Raw genomic sequence first — 15,519 nt, forward strand, 5'->3', positions numbered from 1 at the left:
AGATCTTCCCTCTTTTGCTTTATTCCTTATTTGGCAAAACAAATTTTCCTATTTACCCTCTCATGTCATTATCATATGGTCCACCATTACATTACTAATTCAATTTTACTCCCATTCTCTCTCCTACTTTAACCCCTTTTATTTGTTTATTTATCTTAACCCTTTTCTCTCTCCTACTTTACTCATACCATGCCCCACACAACTTGATTTTCCTTGCTATCTGTAGGAACAGTAAGTGGGAAGATCTTTAGGAAACGGAGGGAGTAAGTAATACTCCCTCCGTTTCCTAAAGATCTTCCCTCTTTCCGTTTAAGGGTGTTTCCAAAAGATCTTCCCTCTTTTGCTTTATTCCTTATTTGGCAAAACAAATTTACCTATTTACCCTCTCATGTCACTATCATATGGTCCACCATTACATTATTAATTCAATTTACTCCCATTCTCTCTCCTACTTTAACCCCTTTTTATTTGTTTATTTATCTTAACCCTTTTCTCTCTCATACTTTACTCACACCATGCCCCACACAACTTGATTTTCCTTGGTATCTGTAGGAATAGTAAGTGGGAAGATCTTAGGAAATGGAGGGAGTAAGTAATAAATAATAAGTAATAAGTAATAAATAATAGATAATAGATAATAGATAATGAATAATAAATAATAATAATAAATAATAATAATAAATAATAAATTATAAATAATAAATAATAAATAATAAATAATAAATAATAATAATAATAATAAATAATAAATAATAAATAATAAATAATAAATAATAATAATAAATAATAAATAATAATAATAATAATAATAATAAATAATAAATAATAAATAATAATATAAATAATAAATAATAAATAATAATAATAAATAATAAATAATAAATAATAAATAAAAAATAATAAATAATAATAAAATAAATAATAAATAATAATAATAAAATAAATAATAAAAAATAAATAATAAATAATAAATAATAAATAATAAATAATAAATAATAAATAATAAATAATAATAATAATATAATAATATTAATAATAATAATAATAAATAATAAATAATAAATAATAAATAATAATAATAATAATAAATAATAAATAATAAATAATAAATATAAAATATAAATAATAAAAAATAAATAAATAAATAATAATAATAAAAAATAATAATAATAATAAATAATAAATAATAATAATAAATAATAAATAATAAATAATAAATAATAAATAATAAATCATAAATCATAAATCATAAATCATAAATAATAATAATAAATAAATAATAAATAATAATAATAAATAATAAATAATAAATAATAAATAATAATAATAAATAATAAATAATATAATAAATAATAAATAATAAATAATAAATAATAAATAATAAATAAATAAAATAATAAATAATAAATAATAATAATAATAAATATAAATAATAAATAATAAATAATAAATAATAAATAATAAATAATAATAATAATAAATAAATAATAATAATAATAATAAATAATAAATAATAAATAATATAATAAATAATAAATAATAAATAATAATAATAAATAATAAATAATAAATAATAAATAATAAATAATAAATAATAAATAATAAATAATAAATAATAAATAATAAATAATAAATACTCCCTCTGTTTTTTTTATCTTTCTCACTTTCCATTTACACATCTTCCAATGCACATTTTTGAACTTAAATATCTTTCATCATATATTAGTAAAAATTATAACGATTGAATATTAATAATGTACTAATTGAGACGAATCAACAAGATCCCACATGACTATATTTTTTTTATAAATTGAAAAAAATTGAGAAGATTCTCTCTAAGTATGAATAGTGTCAAGATTCTAAGTGAGAACAATAAAAAAAAACAGAGGGAGTAATAAATAATAAATAATAAATAATAAATAATAATTAATAAATAACCAATAACAAATAACAGATAACAAATAACAAATAACAAATAATAAATAATAAATAATAAATAATAAATAATAAATAATAAATAATAAATAATAAATAATAAATAATAAATAATTAATAATAAATAATAAATAATAAATAATAAATAATAAATAATAAATAATAAATAATAAATAATAAATAATAAATAATAAATAATAAATAATAAATAATAAATAATAAATAATAAATAATACTCTCTCCGTCCCAAAATATAGTTCCCATTTCATTTTGCACAGTCTCCAAGACATATCTTTGACCTACAATATCTTCTATTTTTTATTAGTAAAAAATATAAAAAGTTGATATTACGAATTTATCATTGGGACGGATCTAACAAGAGTACAAGACCCCTCATGAATATGTTTTTTTGTATACATTAGTAAGAATATTTGGTCAAATTTTTTAGATTTCAGTCAGGACAATCAATACATGGAAATGGAATATCTCTTAAGTTATTATTAGTAATGTAATGTTAATTTTTTTACAATTTACAAAATAAGGTGACATCCCTAAGAAATTTAAATCCATGTTTCTTTTTGAGCTCAACCATTAATTAAATAATAATAAATGAAGAATCAATAAAAAAATCGAAATTTAATAATAGATTGGAAAAATCCAATTTCTTTTCCGGGATGAATAAAAAAAACGAACTTCTTTCTGTATTATTCTATATTATAGATGAATATATAGGGGATGTATATATGATTAACGGAACACTTTTTTTGAATGACTCTCAAAATAGAATGGGAACTATATTTTGGAACGGAGGGAGTAAATAATAAATAATAAATAACAAATCACAAATATTCGAACAAATAACAAATAATGAATAATGAATAATTAATAATGAATAATGAATAATGAATAATGAATAATAAATAATAAATAATAAACAATAAATAATAAATAATAAATAATAATTAATAATAATAATAAATTGTAAATAATAAATAATATATAATATATAATAAATAATAATTAATAATAATAATAATAAAAATAATTATACATAATAATAATAATAATATTAATAATAAAAATAATTAATTAATAATAACAATATTTAATATACATAACAATAAAATTAATAAATAACAATAATAATATTAATAATAATAATAATTAATTAATAATAACAATAATTTATTAATATTAATAATAATTAATTAATAATAACAATAATTAATTAATATTAATAAAATTAAAAAATAACAATAATAATACTAATAATAATAATAATAATTAATTAATAATAACAATAATTTATTAATATTAATAATAATTAATTAATAATAACAATAATTAATTAATATTAATAAAATTAATAAATAACAATAATAATATTAATAATAATAATAATTAATTAATAATAACAATAATTAATTAATAATAATAAAATTAATAAAAACAATATTAAATATATTGAGAATCAACAAAATAAAAAAATACAAATTCATCGTTATTATAATTATAATTATAATATTAATAATTATTACAATATTAATAGTAATATTGAACAAAAATAATAATTACAATATTAGACAAGACTGAACTGAACTTATTTTGGCTGAACTGAACTGAACTTATTTTGGATGATCTGAACTGAATAAACTTATTTTGGCTGAACTGAACTTATTTTGACTGAACTGAACTTATTTTGACTGAACTGAATTGAACTGAAAATAAGTTCAAAGAAACAGGACCTACATCTACTTCTAGATAAAACAACATTTGATACTACTCACTACAACTTATTGCCTCAAAATACCTATCTCAGCAAATGTTCAATTTTTTCTTAGCAGGGAGTAGCGAATTCAGAAAGTTGGAACGTAAACCATACACCTATAAAACTAAGTGACACAAACAAATTTGATGCGATTAATGGGTGGATAACTGGTTTTATTTATGTAGTGGATACTTCTTGCGTTCTTTAAAGGATGCAATATTAGCATACTAACCGCTATTTATCTACCAACCTTATCCTATATTCTCTTGTATATGTATAAAAAAAATATATTCAAATGAAATCTTACTTGATTCGTCTTAATGTATACTTTCATACTATCAACTTCTTATAACTTTCACTTGTACAAAATTAAAATTAAAGATATTAAAGTTCAAAGTAGTGCATTGGATAGCATGTACTACTTAAATGTTGCACCATAAGAAAAACGAATGAAGTATTTCATTGGGTACGTACGGAGATACAATTTGGGGTCGTTTGGTTTACTATTTTGGGCTCCAAAAAAGGGAATCAATTATCAATTTAATTTTCTTTTTGTTTGGTTCAGCCTCTCATCAATCCATCACCATTACTTGATTGTAATGATTTCCCCTAATTTGTTACCATTCTCTCCCTCTCAAGTAACAAAATTCATTTATTGGTGGTAATTATTACCATTTATTTCTATTCCTTGACTTGAACAAACGCTCATTAAAGATAACCATTTTTGTTATCATTTTTCTTCTCTATCTCTATCTTTTTTTTTTTCTATTTAATATGTTGAACCAAACGACCCTTTAATGTGATTTAGACTATCCGCATGGGGCGGATGATATGTGTTGGAATTTTACCCAGTACCATGTATTCCAAAGTGATTATAAAGCACAAGTCCAAACTATTATTCTTTCCCTTTTGGAATTATATAGCTTTTCGCCGCATAGAAAAATTTCACTTTCGAGCAAATGTGACTACTATGTAAATTGTAAATGAATCTGGTACTATAACGAAAGGTGACTTACACCATGGGTAAGGCCGTAAGGTAGTCTAGTGAGCAGTACTGTAGCAGTGTAGGACATTGCCAAATAAGAGGCAAAATATGAAATTTTATCACGATGGATTTTATAGTAGTGTTTCACTTATTTTAAAACACAGCAAGTATATAAGATAGATTATAAATTGACGGATCATAGAGTTTTAATAGAAAACTACATTTAGGAATACAAATCTCTCATTCTTGATAAATCCTATTGTCCTAGGATAATTCTCTCGCAGGTCAGTCAGCCCAAATACACATGTCAACGCTTAGGAGTAGGGGGAGATAAGAAATCCATACTCTCAATCACTAGTAAGTAGTGGGGTTCGAACTTGTAACCAAATTTATAAAGTGAGTTATCCACCACCTCCCAAAAACAAGCTTATTTACTTAAATACCTCATATGAGAAGCATGTATCTCATGTTTTAACATATTCCCCCTTTTCCCTCCCCTATCTTAGTTATCTACTCACATAACTTCTCAAAGACAAACCAATTCACGAGGGATTGACAAATTTCGCATTTTTCTAAGACAATGATATAATCATATTTTTATTATTCCGTAATAGTTGTATATTTCTAATATCCTATATTCCTATTACCTCAATATAACTGAATACATCCATATTGTAGTGAGAGTAAAGGATAGCTCATAGCTCATGGTTTAGCTTTCCTTATGTTTCCAAAAGATTCTAGGATTAATTTTCATCACCCAATCTTGGAGAAAGTGTTGGCACATATCCGCTATTTGTCCATATCGGAATATTAAAGTAATTTGACAGAAAAAAAGAGAGTAAAGTAGATCAACAGATTGCACTTGGGTTTGATACATATTTTCATGTTAAAGTTTAATTAATGACAATTTAGACAACTCTAATCATGTAGGAGAGATTAGAGAACTCAAATCACCTATTATATGAATGTTGTCAGTTTTGAATATAATAAAGTCAACTAAAATGTGAATCAGGGCATGCATGTATGTACGTAATTCAATTTGTTTAATTAGGCTTCTGTTTCATATCATGTGTCATACAATTCATATCACCTATAATATATATGAATCATATCGGTTACAATATAAATCATATCTTGAGCAGATGAACTTTGATTATGTAGCGTATACATCATATCTTATATTTTATGAACCAGATCTAGTTCTATATGTTTCGGATCTAGTTCTATATATTTCACTTTTTTGTCATAAGTTAAAAAAAACCTCCTTTTATTCAAAATAAAGCATTTATTTACAGCTTTGTCCCAGTATGAACAACTACCTCTCATACCGGGTATGTGCATATGAAGACTCTCGTGACTCTCTGAACACCAACAAAAAATTGAGATACTTAAGCTAGCCAAAACTTACTTTGAAGTTAAATAAAACCGATAATGAGACGCGATAGAATTTACACATGGAAATTATGCTGAAAGTTCTCCATTAGAAACACAGTGTACACTACTTATTGTCATCTCCATTAGAAACACAGTGTACACTTATTGTCATAGAGCATCAAATCAAAGTTGTAAAATGAAGTCCTGATGCAATGAATTATTATTTCAGGTGTGAGCTGTTTTTCAAATTTCAGGTACGATCTAAATAAGTTATAATAATTTAGATCAACATCTTATATTAATAATATTTCGATAAGTTCCAATAAGTCTAAATGAGTCTAGACGAGTTTAATTAAAATAAATTTAGATAAGTTCTAAAAAAATAAGATGAAGATAATGCATCTTTAATACTATCTTCGATTCGTTTTTTTTAATTGTTATAATTTGACATTTATACTATTCACAAATTGCGCTTTAATTTGACCTCGTTTGTGATTTATACGTGAATAAAAACAATCATGTGAAATCTTGTTAGATTCGTCTTAGTATGTATTCGTCTTAGTATGTATTTTATTAATATGTACTTTTATAAATTTTACAAATACAAAGCTAGAGATATATACCCTCAAAGTTTTACATTAGCATCTATAAAAAGTGTAAGTGTAGCAATTAAAACGAAACAGAGTGAGTAGCTACAAGAAGACCTGGGCATGGTCCGGGCCAGACCTGTTCACGGGCTCGGCCCGAGGGCTTGGGGAAATGGTGGGTCAGGTCGGGCCTGAAATTTCCAGATTTTTCCCTCGGACTGACCCATGTTTTATGTTGTTTTTTGGATTTTTGACAGTTTTAGGCTAAAAAACAAAGGAAATGAGCGTTCGGCCTGCGGGCCAGCCCATGGGCCATCTAGGGGGGCTCGTGTCGGTGCAAGCTTGAAATAAAATTTCTTGACTGTGACAAAGATATGAGAGAGAGAGCACGTGCACACAGCGGAATGAGAAATTATGGTGGGAAAAATTGAAAAAGGGTTTGAAGAGATCAAGTGATATAACGTGACATTAAAAAATCGGAAAAAAAAAAGTCAAAGCCGAAAACCGGCATCAGTGGCGGATAGAAGTGTGCATAAGTGGGATCATGTGACCCCACTTGGTGAATAAATTTTTCTTTTGTTTTGTTTTTTTGTGTAGTGAAATTGATACAATATAATTTTGTTGAGTAAAAATGACCCCAGTTAATAGCAAAAAGTGACCCCATAATCTCCTTTTCTCTCACGTCTCTCCCTCAAAATGGTATTAAGTCTTACTTTTATTACATTTTTCACTTTTTATAAGTTTTGATTATGAGGTTTGACCCTCTCAAAAAAAGGTTTGAAAATGATCGTATGTCAATATATATTTTGTCTTGTAATTAGAAAAAAATAATAGAAATTTTTTACAATGTCAAAATTTTGAGCATAAGATATTTTATATAGTGACCCTACTGTTTATTATTTCTGGATCCGCCACTGACCAACATAAGGTAGTAGTTAACAACAACATGGTAAAAGTAAAGTAGTTTGGAACAATAATTTTTTTATAAGATAGTTTCTCGCAAAAACTTGAAAGTTTAAAATAATTTTGATCAAAAAATCCTTTTAACTAAGAATGAATTGATCTTACAATAAATTTATTATTCATCCGGTGCAATCTTATTAGATAGCGTATATTGATGTTGATTTGAGTGGTCAAGTGACGAATTGTATTTTTTGGAATCACCTTCCTTGTCCTTGTCACAACTCACAAACTTACACTGACGTCAATGACGTGACTAGTAGTATTATTTAGGTTACAATAATAATTCCATATATATAATTCCATATATTATTCAAGAGAAGTTATAATCAACTTAAAGAAATCAGAAAAAAGGTCCATGTACAGAATATCAAGACGACAAATATTAAATTTTCTTTGTTTCTTGTTGATGTTCTTATTTGAAATATTAGTACTTTAGAATCACGCAAAATTTTGTAAAAATTCTCCACATATATAAGAAAAAACATAATCATATAAAATATTATTTGATTTATCTTAATGAATACTTTAACAATATATCAAATTTTTATAACGTTTTTTTAACAATATGTAATTACATATATTAATAATCGAAGATGAGAATTAGCAAATATATAATCCTAGGATTTCCCTAGCTAATCTTCATTAGATTTGCCTATGAAGTTTTCTGAGAATAAAGGGAGTAAAAAAGAAAACAAGGGAACACTGTCATTAGGGAAAATTATAATTAGCAAAAAGGTACCAATGTAAGTGTTAATTATTATTATTATTATTATTATTATTATTATTATTATTATTATTATTATTATTATTATTATTATTATTATTATTATTATTATTATTATTATTATTATTATTATTATTATTATTATTATTATTATTATTATTATGGCACATTAGAAATATACTTTGAGGATATTAGAGACATGATTGATTCACTAGCGAAATAGTTCTAAGTGCTAATCTTTAGTTTTATACAAAGGAAGTATACTATGTGAAAAGGGTGGAGTGTAACTTTTAAAAAGAAAATGAAGGGAGTATATATTATAGTTTTTCTCCAAATACTCAAACCATATAAGTTGTTTCTACCAAGCTAAGCTTGGCATAGTGATTGAGACTATGCCTTCCAACTTTGAAAGATTGGAGGTTCTACTCTAACCTAGAAGTATATCGAGTGTAGAGATTTTCCTTACCTTCCCCTACTCTTATAGTGTTTAGTCCGTCAATTCGAATTGAGTCTTTAATATAGGTATGTCTATCCCTCATATTCTTCTAACATGGGATTTTCTAATTTCTCATAATCTTGCGAGAACACCATATCTAAAGACAAAACTCCAACAAAACAAGTCGAGAAATTTGCTTCAGAAATTAATTTAAAAGTGTGGTTTTTCAATTTTAAAATACGGAATCAAATATGAACACTAATAAATAGACAAAAGTGGGTGTAGCAAGAGAGAGTAATACAAGATTGAAGATACAATGAATCGTGGACACTTGTGCTACGTAGCAATGACTTGTTTGATATGATTACATTTATCGTTAAATGCTTAGTGTACGTTATATATGGCGATATAAAACTTGTTTGTTATGATTGCATTTATCGTTGAATGCCGAGTGGTGGATATATATTGCGATATAATAATTGTTTGTTGTGATTGCATTTATCGTTAATTAGGGATTTATATGGGGACATTTGTACAATAATTAGTTGTTTTGGGTGTATCTCGAGTCATTACATATACTCCATCCGTTTTTTTAGATGTAACATATTGAATTTGGACACTATTCATCCAATACACTTTGACCATTAATTGTTATTTATACATAAGAAAAAATATAGTTATGTGGGATCTTGTTTGATTCGTCACGGTATACACTTTCCAAATATATATTTTTTATAATTTTTACTTTTATACAATTAGAGATATTATCAGTCAAAGTTGTGCCTCGACAAATGTGAAAAGTCCAATGTTACATCTAAAAAAACGCCCTTCGTCCCAAAATATAGTTCTCATTTTCCTTTTTTCATGATAATTTATACAAGTTAGGATAGTAAAATTTTTTTGTTTATTTAAATAAATGGTGTATGGGAAAAGATGATTTTAGGAGAGAGAATGGAGATAATTGGTGAAAGAGCATTAATTATAACATTTTGGTTAAATAAACAAAGGAAAAAACAAAATTCAAGAAGCAAATAAGTGATGGGACACGATTTTCTAGGCAAATTACGGAAAAATGTGGAACTAAATATGGAAATGTGAACTATATTTTGGGACACCCAAAATGGAAATGGGAACTATATTTTGGGACACCCAAAATGGAAAATGGGAACTATATTTTGGGACGGAGGGAGTATTTTTTAATGAATTAATCGAATTACATGTCTCATATCAGAGAATATATTTAGATGATATGTGATGACCTTCAATGTTTCATAATTTTCAATTATCATTGAATACCGGAAGCATAATAAATTTAATCTCATTCACTTTTAACAAAATGAATCACTTTTTTTAATATGTCAAAATGAGTCGTGTTTAAAAAAAAAATAGTTATCTACCTTAAATGAATCACTTGTATATAAGTAAAAAAAAAAAGTGACCTATTTACGACAAAAGGTTAAGCAAGTGTAAAGGGTAACTTTTTATTTTAAATAGATCAATTCTATGTAAGTGTCTATTTAAGACAAATAGTTACCCGCATCTATGACTCATTTTTAGATAACTTCTATTGAACAAACTTTTGTATGAGGAAATACGAAACAAAAAAAAACTCTATTTATTTTACCCCCACTTGTAGAATTATTCTAGTTTAATTTTATAATTGGAGAAGAAACTACAGTAAAAAATAAAACAAAAAGTTGGAAAAGAAACTACTAAAAAATTTGGTGAGTGGGCCAAGGCCTGATCTCTAACGACAACACGCATCATTTTGCTTTTTCACACACTCCAACACTCTTCTTTCGACACTAATATCTTTAATTATGTATAAGTAAAAATTATAAAATGTAGATATTTGAATCATCGCATTTGCTTTTATTTTGATAATTAATTCAAGTAAAAATATTTTTAATTATGTATAAATAAAAATTATAAAAATGTAAAGTTATTTAATACTAGTTCAAGGCTTCAAGCCAAGCTTTTTTTTTTATATAATTAATTCAAGGCTTCAAGCCCAGCCTTTTTTTTTTATAATTAATTCAAGGCTTCAAGCCAAGCTAAGTAAATTAGGTCAAAGTAATCTAAAAGACGAGGCACACCTTTCATAAATGGACAATTAAAAATAAGTAACTAAATTCATCAGTCAAACTCCACTATTTATTACTTCTTCTGTCCCAATTTAGTTGCTACATTTGCTTTATCACAGTTGACGAGATGCAATTTCAAACACCTATATCTTGAGTTACATATATGAAAATATTATAAAATTATATATTTGGAAAATACAAATTGGGATGAATCAAACAAGATCCAACATGACTATGTTTTTTCTTATGTATATGGAGTAAAAGATAGTCAAAATTGTGACGTGAATAGTGCCCCTATGGTCAAAATGTAGCAACTAAATTGAGACGGATGGAGTAATATCTATTTCTGGTGAACGGGTTATCTCACTAGATAAACGATGTATTTTTTTACCTTTGTATGGTTAATAGTTCCGGTGGCAATTGAGGTTGTCGAGACTAATCTGATCGGCCAAATTTGATCAATCTCAATTATACACAAGTCGTCGAGCATATTAGTCATAAGGAGATTTGAAGTAACTTTCGTGACTGGGTGAGACAGATTGAAAAAGATGGGAGAATTTTACTTATTTTTTGATGTAAGAAAAAAGAATGTTATTTTACATTATATGAAGATACACATCCATTTACTATCTTCTTAATTGTATGAATATCATCCAATTTAATTGGTAAAATCTTATATGATGGATGTCTAAAATTTAGGTTTAAATTTTATCTACATCAGATCATACATTTGCTTGTTGTTTGAATATTATGTATGAATTTTTTTTTCGCCTGACAGGATGAGTCAACCAATTTTTGATGGTATATGTGAATGATGATAACTCTAACAACATGTTTGATTAGTGGTACTAAATTGTGGTAATGGTAGTATTTTTAAGTGTAAGTTCGTGAAGGAATTTCCAATGTTAACATCCATGATCCATGTTAATGTATTCACAAGTTTCATCAGCATGGATGTTGACATGAGAATGTATTCACAAATTTGCACTAGAAACCATTATCATTACTACCATATACCGCTAATCAAACGTGTCGTAATGGTTAGACATAAACAACCAATTTCCATAAGAATAGACTAGCTTTTCGCAATTTATAACAGTGACATATTTTTTTTTTTGGGGTACATTATAAGAAGTTAGGGCACCCTTCTCTCAAGAGCGTATAACACTGACATAAATAGTGGCACTATCATGGGGACTCTTCGGGTAAATTATTTGGGGAAAATTATGATGCTTTGACGACTTTTCCAAAATAAAATAAGTGGATGCATACATGCATTGGGCACTCTTCTTGATTTTTTTTCCTTTAACATCATAAAATTGCCATTATAACATTCACATGTGACTATAATAGTTTCTCATAACAACTTATTCGGTATGAAAGGAAATGGAAGATTTTTAACAAATGTCGTTTCTCAGCATTTTCTTTCAATTCCTATCAGATCCCTTATGATTTGTAGGAGCGAACGCTACTTCTTCAAGTGACCTATTCCTAAAAATCATAAGGAATTTGCACTCCCTTAGTATATCATACTTTGAGCAGCTAAGAAAAACACATCAATCCCTCAATAGATTGCAATGAAATGGTTCCTTTTTTTGGATAGATATTAGTAAGAAATTGAGGTCTCGCATGATAAATTTCCAAGGAATTTGTACTCCGTACATTCAACCAAACAAGTGCTAAATCAGCAAAACACCAAATAATACTTATATCATGCTTTGATTTGTAAATTAATACTACAACCAGTCAACCATTATGACATAGAGCATGAAATAAAAGCACAAGTCACTTACCAACCAACCAATCAAAACAATTTTAAGGCTTTGTCATCTCTTCAGTTTCTTTGATGTTTTACTCTTTACAGTTGCTTTGTGCAATTTTTTTGGCTACTTAACATCTAACTATTTTACTAGACTTCTCTTTCCATATCGGAGTATTACAGACTTCTCCCCGGATACTTGGAACTAAGTCAATTTGTAGTTCATTAGCTATGTTCAGAAACAATATTCTGACAATTTTAAGTACACATTCCTTAATTCTTAGCTTCTGAATTTGCTACACACATTTATTTATAACTCCCATGTTCCCTCAACCTTATATCCATCAAAGCAGCAAAACTACTTCAATCATAGTAGGCCTTTCAGTGCCTATTTTCACCACACGCACGTCGATGCAAGCTGTGTAACCTGGTGTATCTCATCTCTGCTTGCTTGTTCCAAGACCTGAGCTATCAATTATCTCCACCATGTAATGTTTACCAGCTAAATCAAACTCATTAACGAAGTCAGTCCCACGCCACTATAAGAGGCTGCATTCCAGTTAAGAGCTGCAACAACAAAAAACCAAAGTTGTACACATTGCATCTTTCTGTTAACTCTTCAGCTTTTATATACTTGGGATCAACATATCCTGGAGCTCCTGCAACAGGCCATCTTTCGGGCGTCTCTCCTGGAGTAATAGATGCTGAGTAGCCAATTTACACTAATTTGGCATGGAAAGAATTATCAAGAAGTATAAAAACAGGGCTCAGGTTTGTGTGAATTACTGGCTTTGCTAAGGCATTATGCATATATGACAGCATAGGCTGTTAATTGCAACTTTCAAATTGTATAAGCTTTCTTGATGCAATGTCATCATGTAAATGATCAAAGAGCCTGCATTTTGTAAGAGTTCATGCACCAATATTGGTATAGAAGTATCAAGGAAACAAGCATAGAATTCTATTATATTGTCACAAGTCATCACCAGTGTCGTTAGGGCTTCGGTTAAGTGGAAACAAAGCAAATTGACAGTCATTCTTAGGACAGAATAAACAAGCAAATTGACAGATCAAAGTATACAGGCTTGCCCCAAATACATTAGAAATATATTTGTGTTGCTTTTGTTGCACACCTGGCTTTTCTGCATCTTCATTTGCAATCTAATTATTCTTCTCTTGACTTTGTATATTCCGAAGATGAATAACAACTTCAATCATAGTTGGCCTCTCAAATCCTTTTTCTGCCACGCAAATCGCTGCAAGCTCTGCAACCTGTTGAATCTCCTCCCTGGTAGCTTGTTCCAAAACCTCACTGTCAATCATCTTCATCATACAATTTCTTTCCACAGCTGACATGAATGTGTCAACCAAGTCAGTCCCCTCTAAAGCCATCAGATAAGGCTGTCTTCTGGTTAATAGCTCCAGCACCAAAACCCCCAAGCTATACACATCACACTTATCTGTCACCTCTTGAGTCTTGATGTACTCGGGATCAATATATCCTGGAACTCCTTCAATAGGCAATTTTTGGGGCGTCTCATCTTGAGTAACGGGTACTGAGAAGCCGAAGTTTGTTAATTTAGCATGGAAATTATCATCAAGAAGTATAATATTGGAGCTAACATGCCTATGCACCACTGGTTTTGATAAGGCATTATGCATGTATGATAGTGCATAAGCTGTCTCAGTTGCGACTCTCACTCGATCAGCCCATTGTAAAGGCTTGCAAGATTCAGTCTGAACATATAATTGATCAAAAAGGCTCCCATTTGGAAAAAACTCATGCACTAGTATCGGTATGGAAGTTTCAAGGCAACAGCCATACAAATTTACCACATTGTCATGAGTCATAACCATTGACATGGAGGCTTCGGTTAAGTGGTGATCAATCAGAATGGGATGTGGCTCTACTAGTGGCGGGGCTTTGACAGCTACCATACGATCTTCAAGGGTACCTTTGTAGACGGTTCTAAGATTGCCACTCGCGATAAGGAGATCATGATCAAAGAAGTTTGTGGCCTTCTCAATATCTTGGTATGAGAAAATCTTCAACTCCCCTGCTACTAGACGTTGACCTTGGCTCAGAGAAATTTGTTTTTCCAGCAAAATACCTCCATTCTTTATGAAATACTCCTCCCTTGAATCAAATTTAGGCTTTCTCCTGTTCTTGATCCTCCTGTTGTTCTTTGTTAGAGTTTGACCCATCTGCAAGAGACTTCTTGGCTGAGGACAAAATATTGCCTAAGAAAAAGATTGGTTAGTGTCAAAGGACCAACTCAACCAAAAGCTTAAACTGAGGCCCCAGGAATAGATTTATACTCTATCAGTTATCAACATAGCATGATTGCATATGGAGAAAGATATGGGATCTTTGGCTAATACGTTACATGATAGAATGTCTCGGAGGTTGGAACTGCAATCAAACTTACCTTCAAGACTATTGCGCCGAAGTAAGAAAGATCATCAACATGTTTCAGAAAGCCTGGATGAATAGATTAACAGGCTGCTGCTCTCTGTAAAGGATCTTGTTTGTTTATCTTAGAATAAAACAATTGAGTAATGAAATAAAGAAAAAATAACAAGAGAGGGGAAAGTATTTCTCTTTATTGTTAGTTAATGAATATGGAGATTGGGGACTTAATTGTCAGACAAAAATGAAGTATGCAAATACAAAGTAAACGCTCCATAGTCAAGAGAAACTCGAAGATATAGTGACGTACACAGCTTTCCAGAAGTTCCCCGTTAAACAATTTACTAATGACAGTTAGCCATTGAGAATACTTACCAATTTACCATGGTCAACCATCTCCCAATGAAACCAGATTATTTGTAACAATATTATTTCTTTATAGGTGGCCAACGAAGTAAGTCAATTCACTGCCTTGTTCGTTGAAGGTTCACAAA

General features: G+C 28.2%; 1 protein-coding gene across 1 annotated transcript; it reads right to left on the reverse strand.

Moving 5' to 3' along the window:
- Positions 1-12,556: 12,556 nt before the first annotated feature.
- Positions 12,557-15,461, reverse strand: LOC104890290 (wall-associated receptor kinase-like 8). Its single transcript, XM_010675709.4, has 2 exons — positions 15,045-15,461; positions 12,557-14,856 (listed from the first exon to the last, which is right to left on the reverse strand). Exon 2 carries the CDS (start codon positions 14,818-14,820, stop codon positions 13,777-13,779), a length of 1,044 nt encoding a protein of 347 aa, XP_010674011.1. The 5' UTR covers positions 14,821-14,856; positions 15,045-15,461; the 3' UTR covers positions 12,557-13,776.
- Between the last annotated feature and the right edge of the window lie 58 nt (positions 15,462-15,519).

This window comes from Beta vulgaris, chromosome 4, assembly GCF_026745355.1.
Source record: "Beta vulgaris subsp. vulgaris cultivar EL10 chromosome 4, EL10.2, whole genome shotgun sequence".
Classification (NCBI taxonomy): Eukaryota; Viridiplantae; Streptophyta; class Magnoliopsida; order Caryophyllales; family Amaranthaceae; genus Beta; species Beta vulgaris.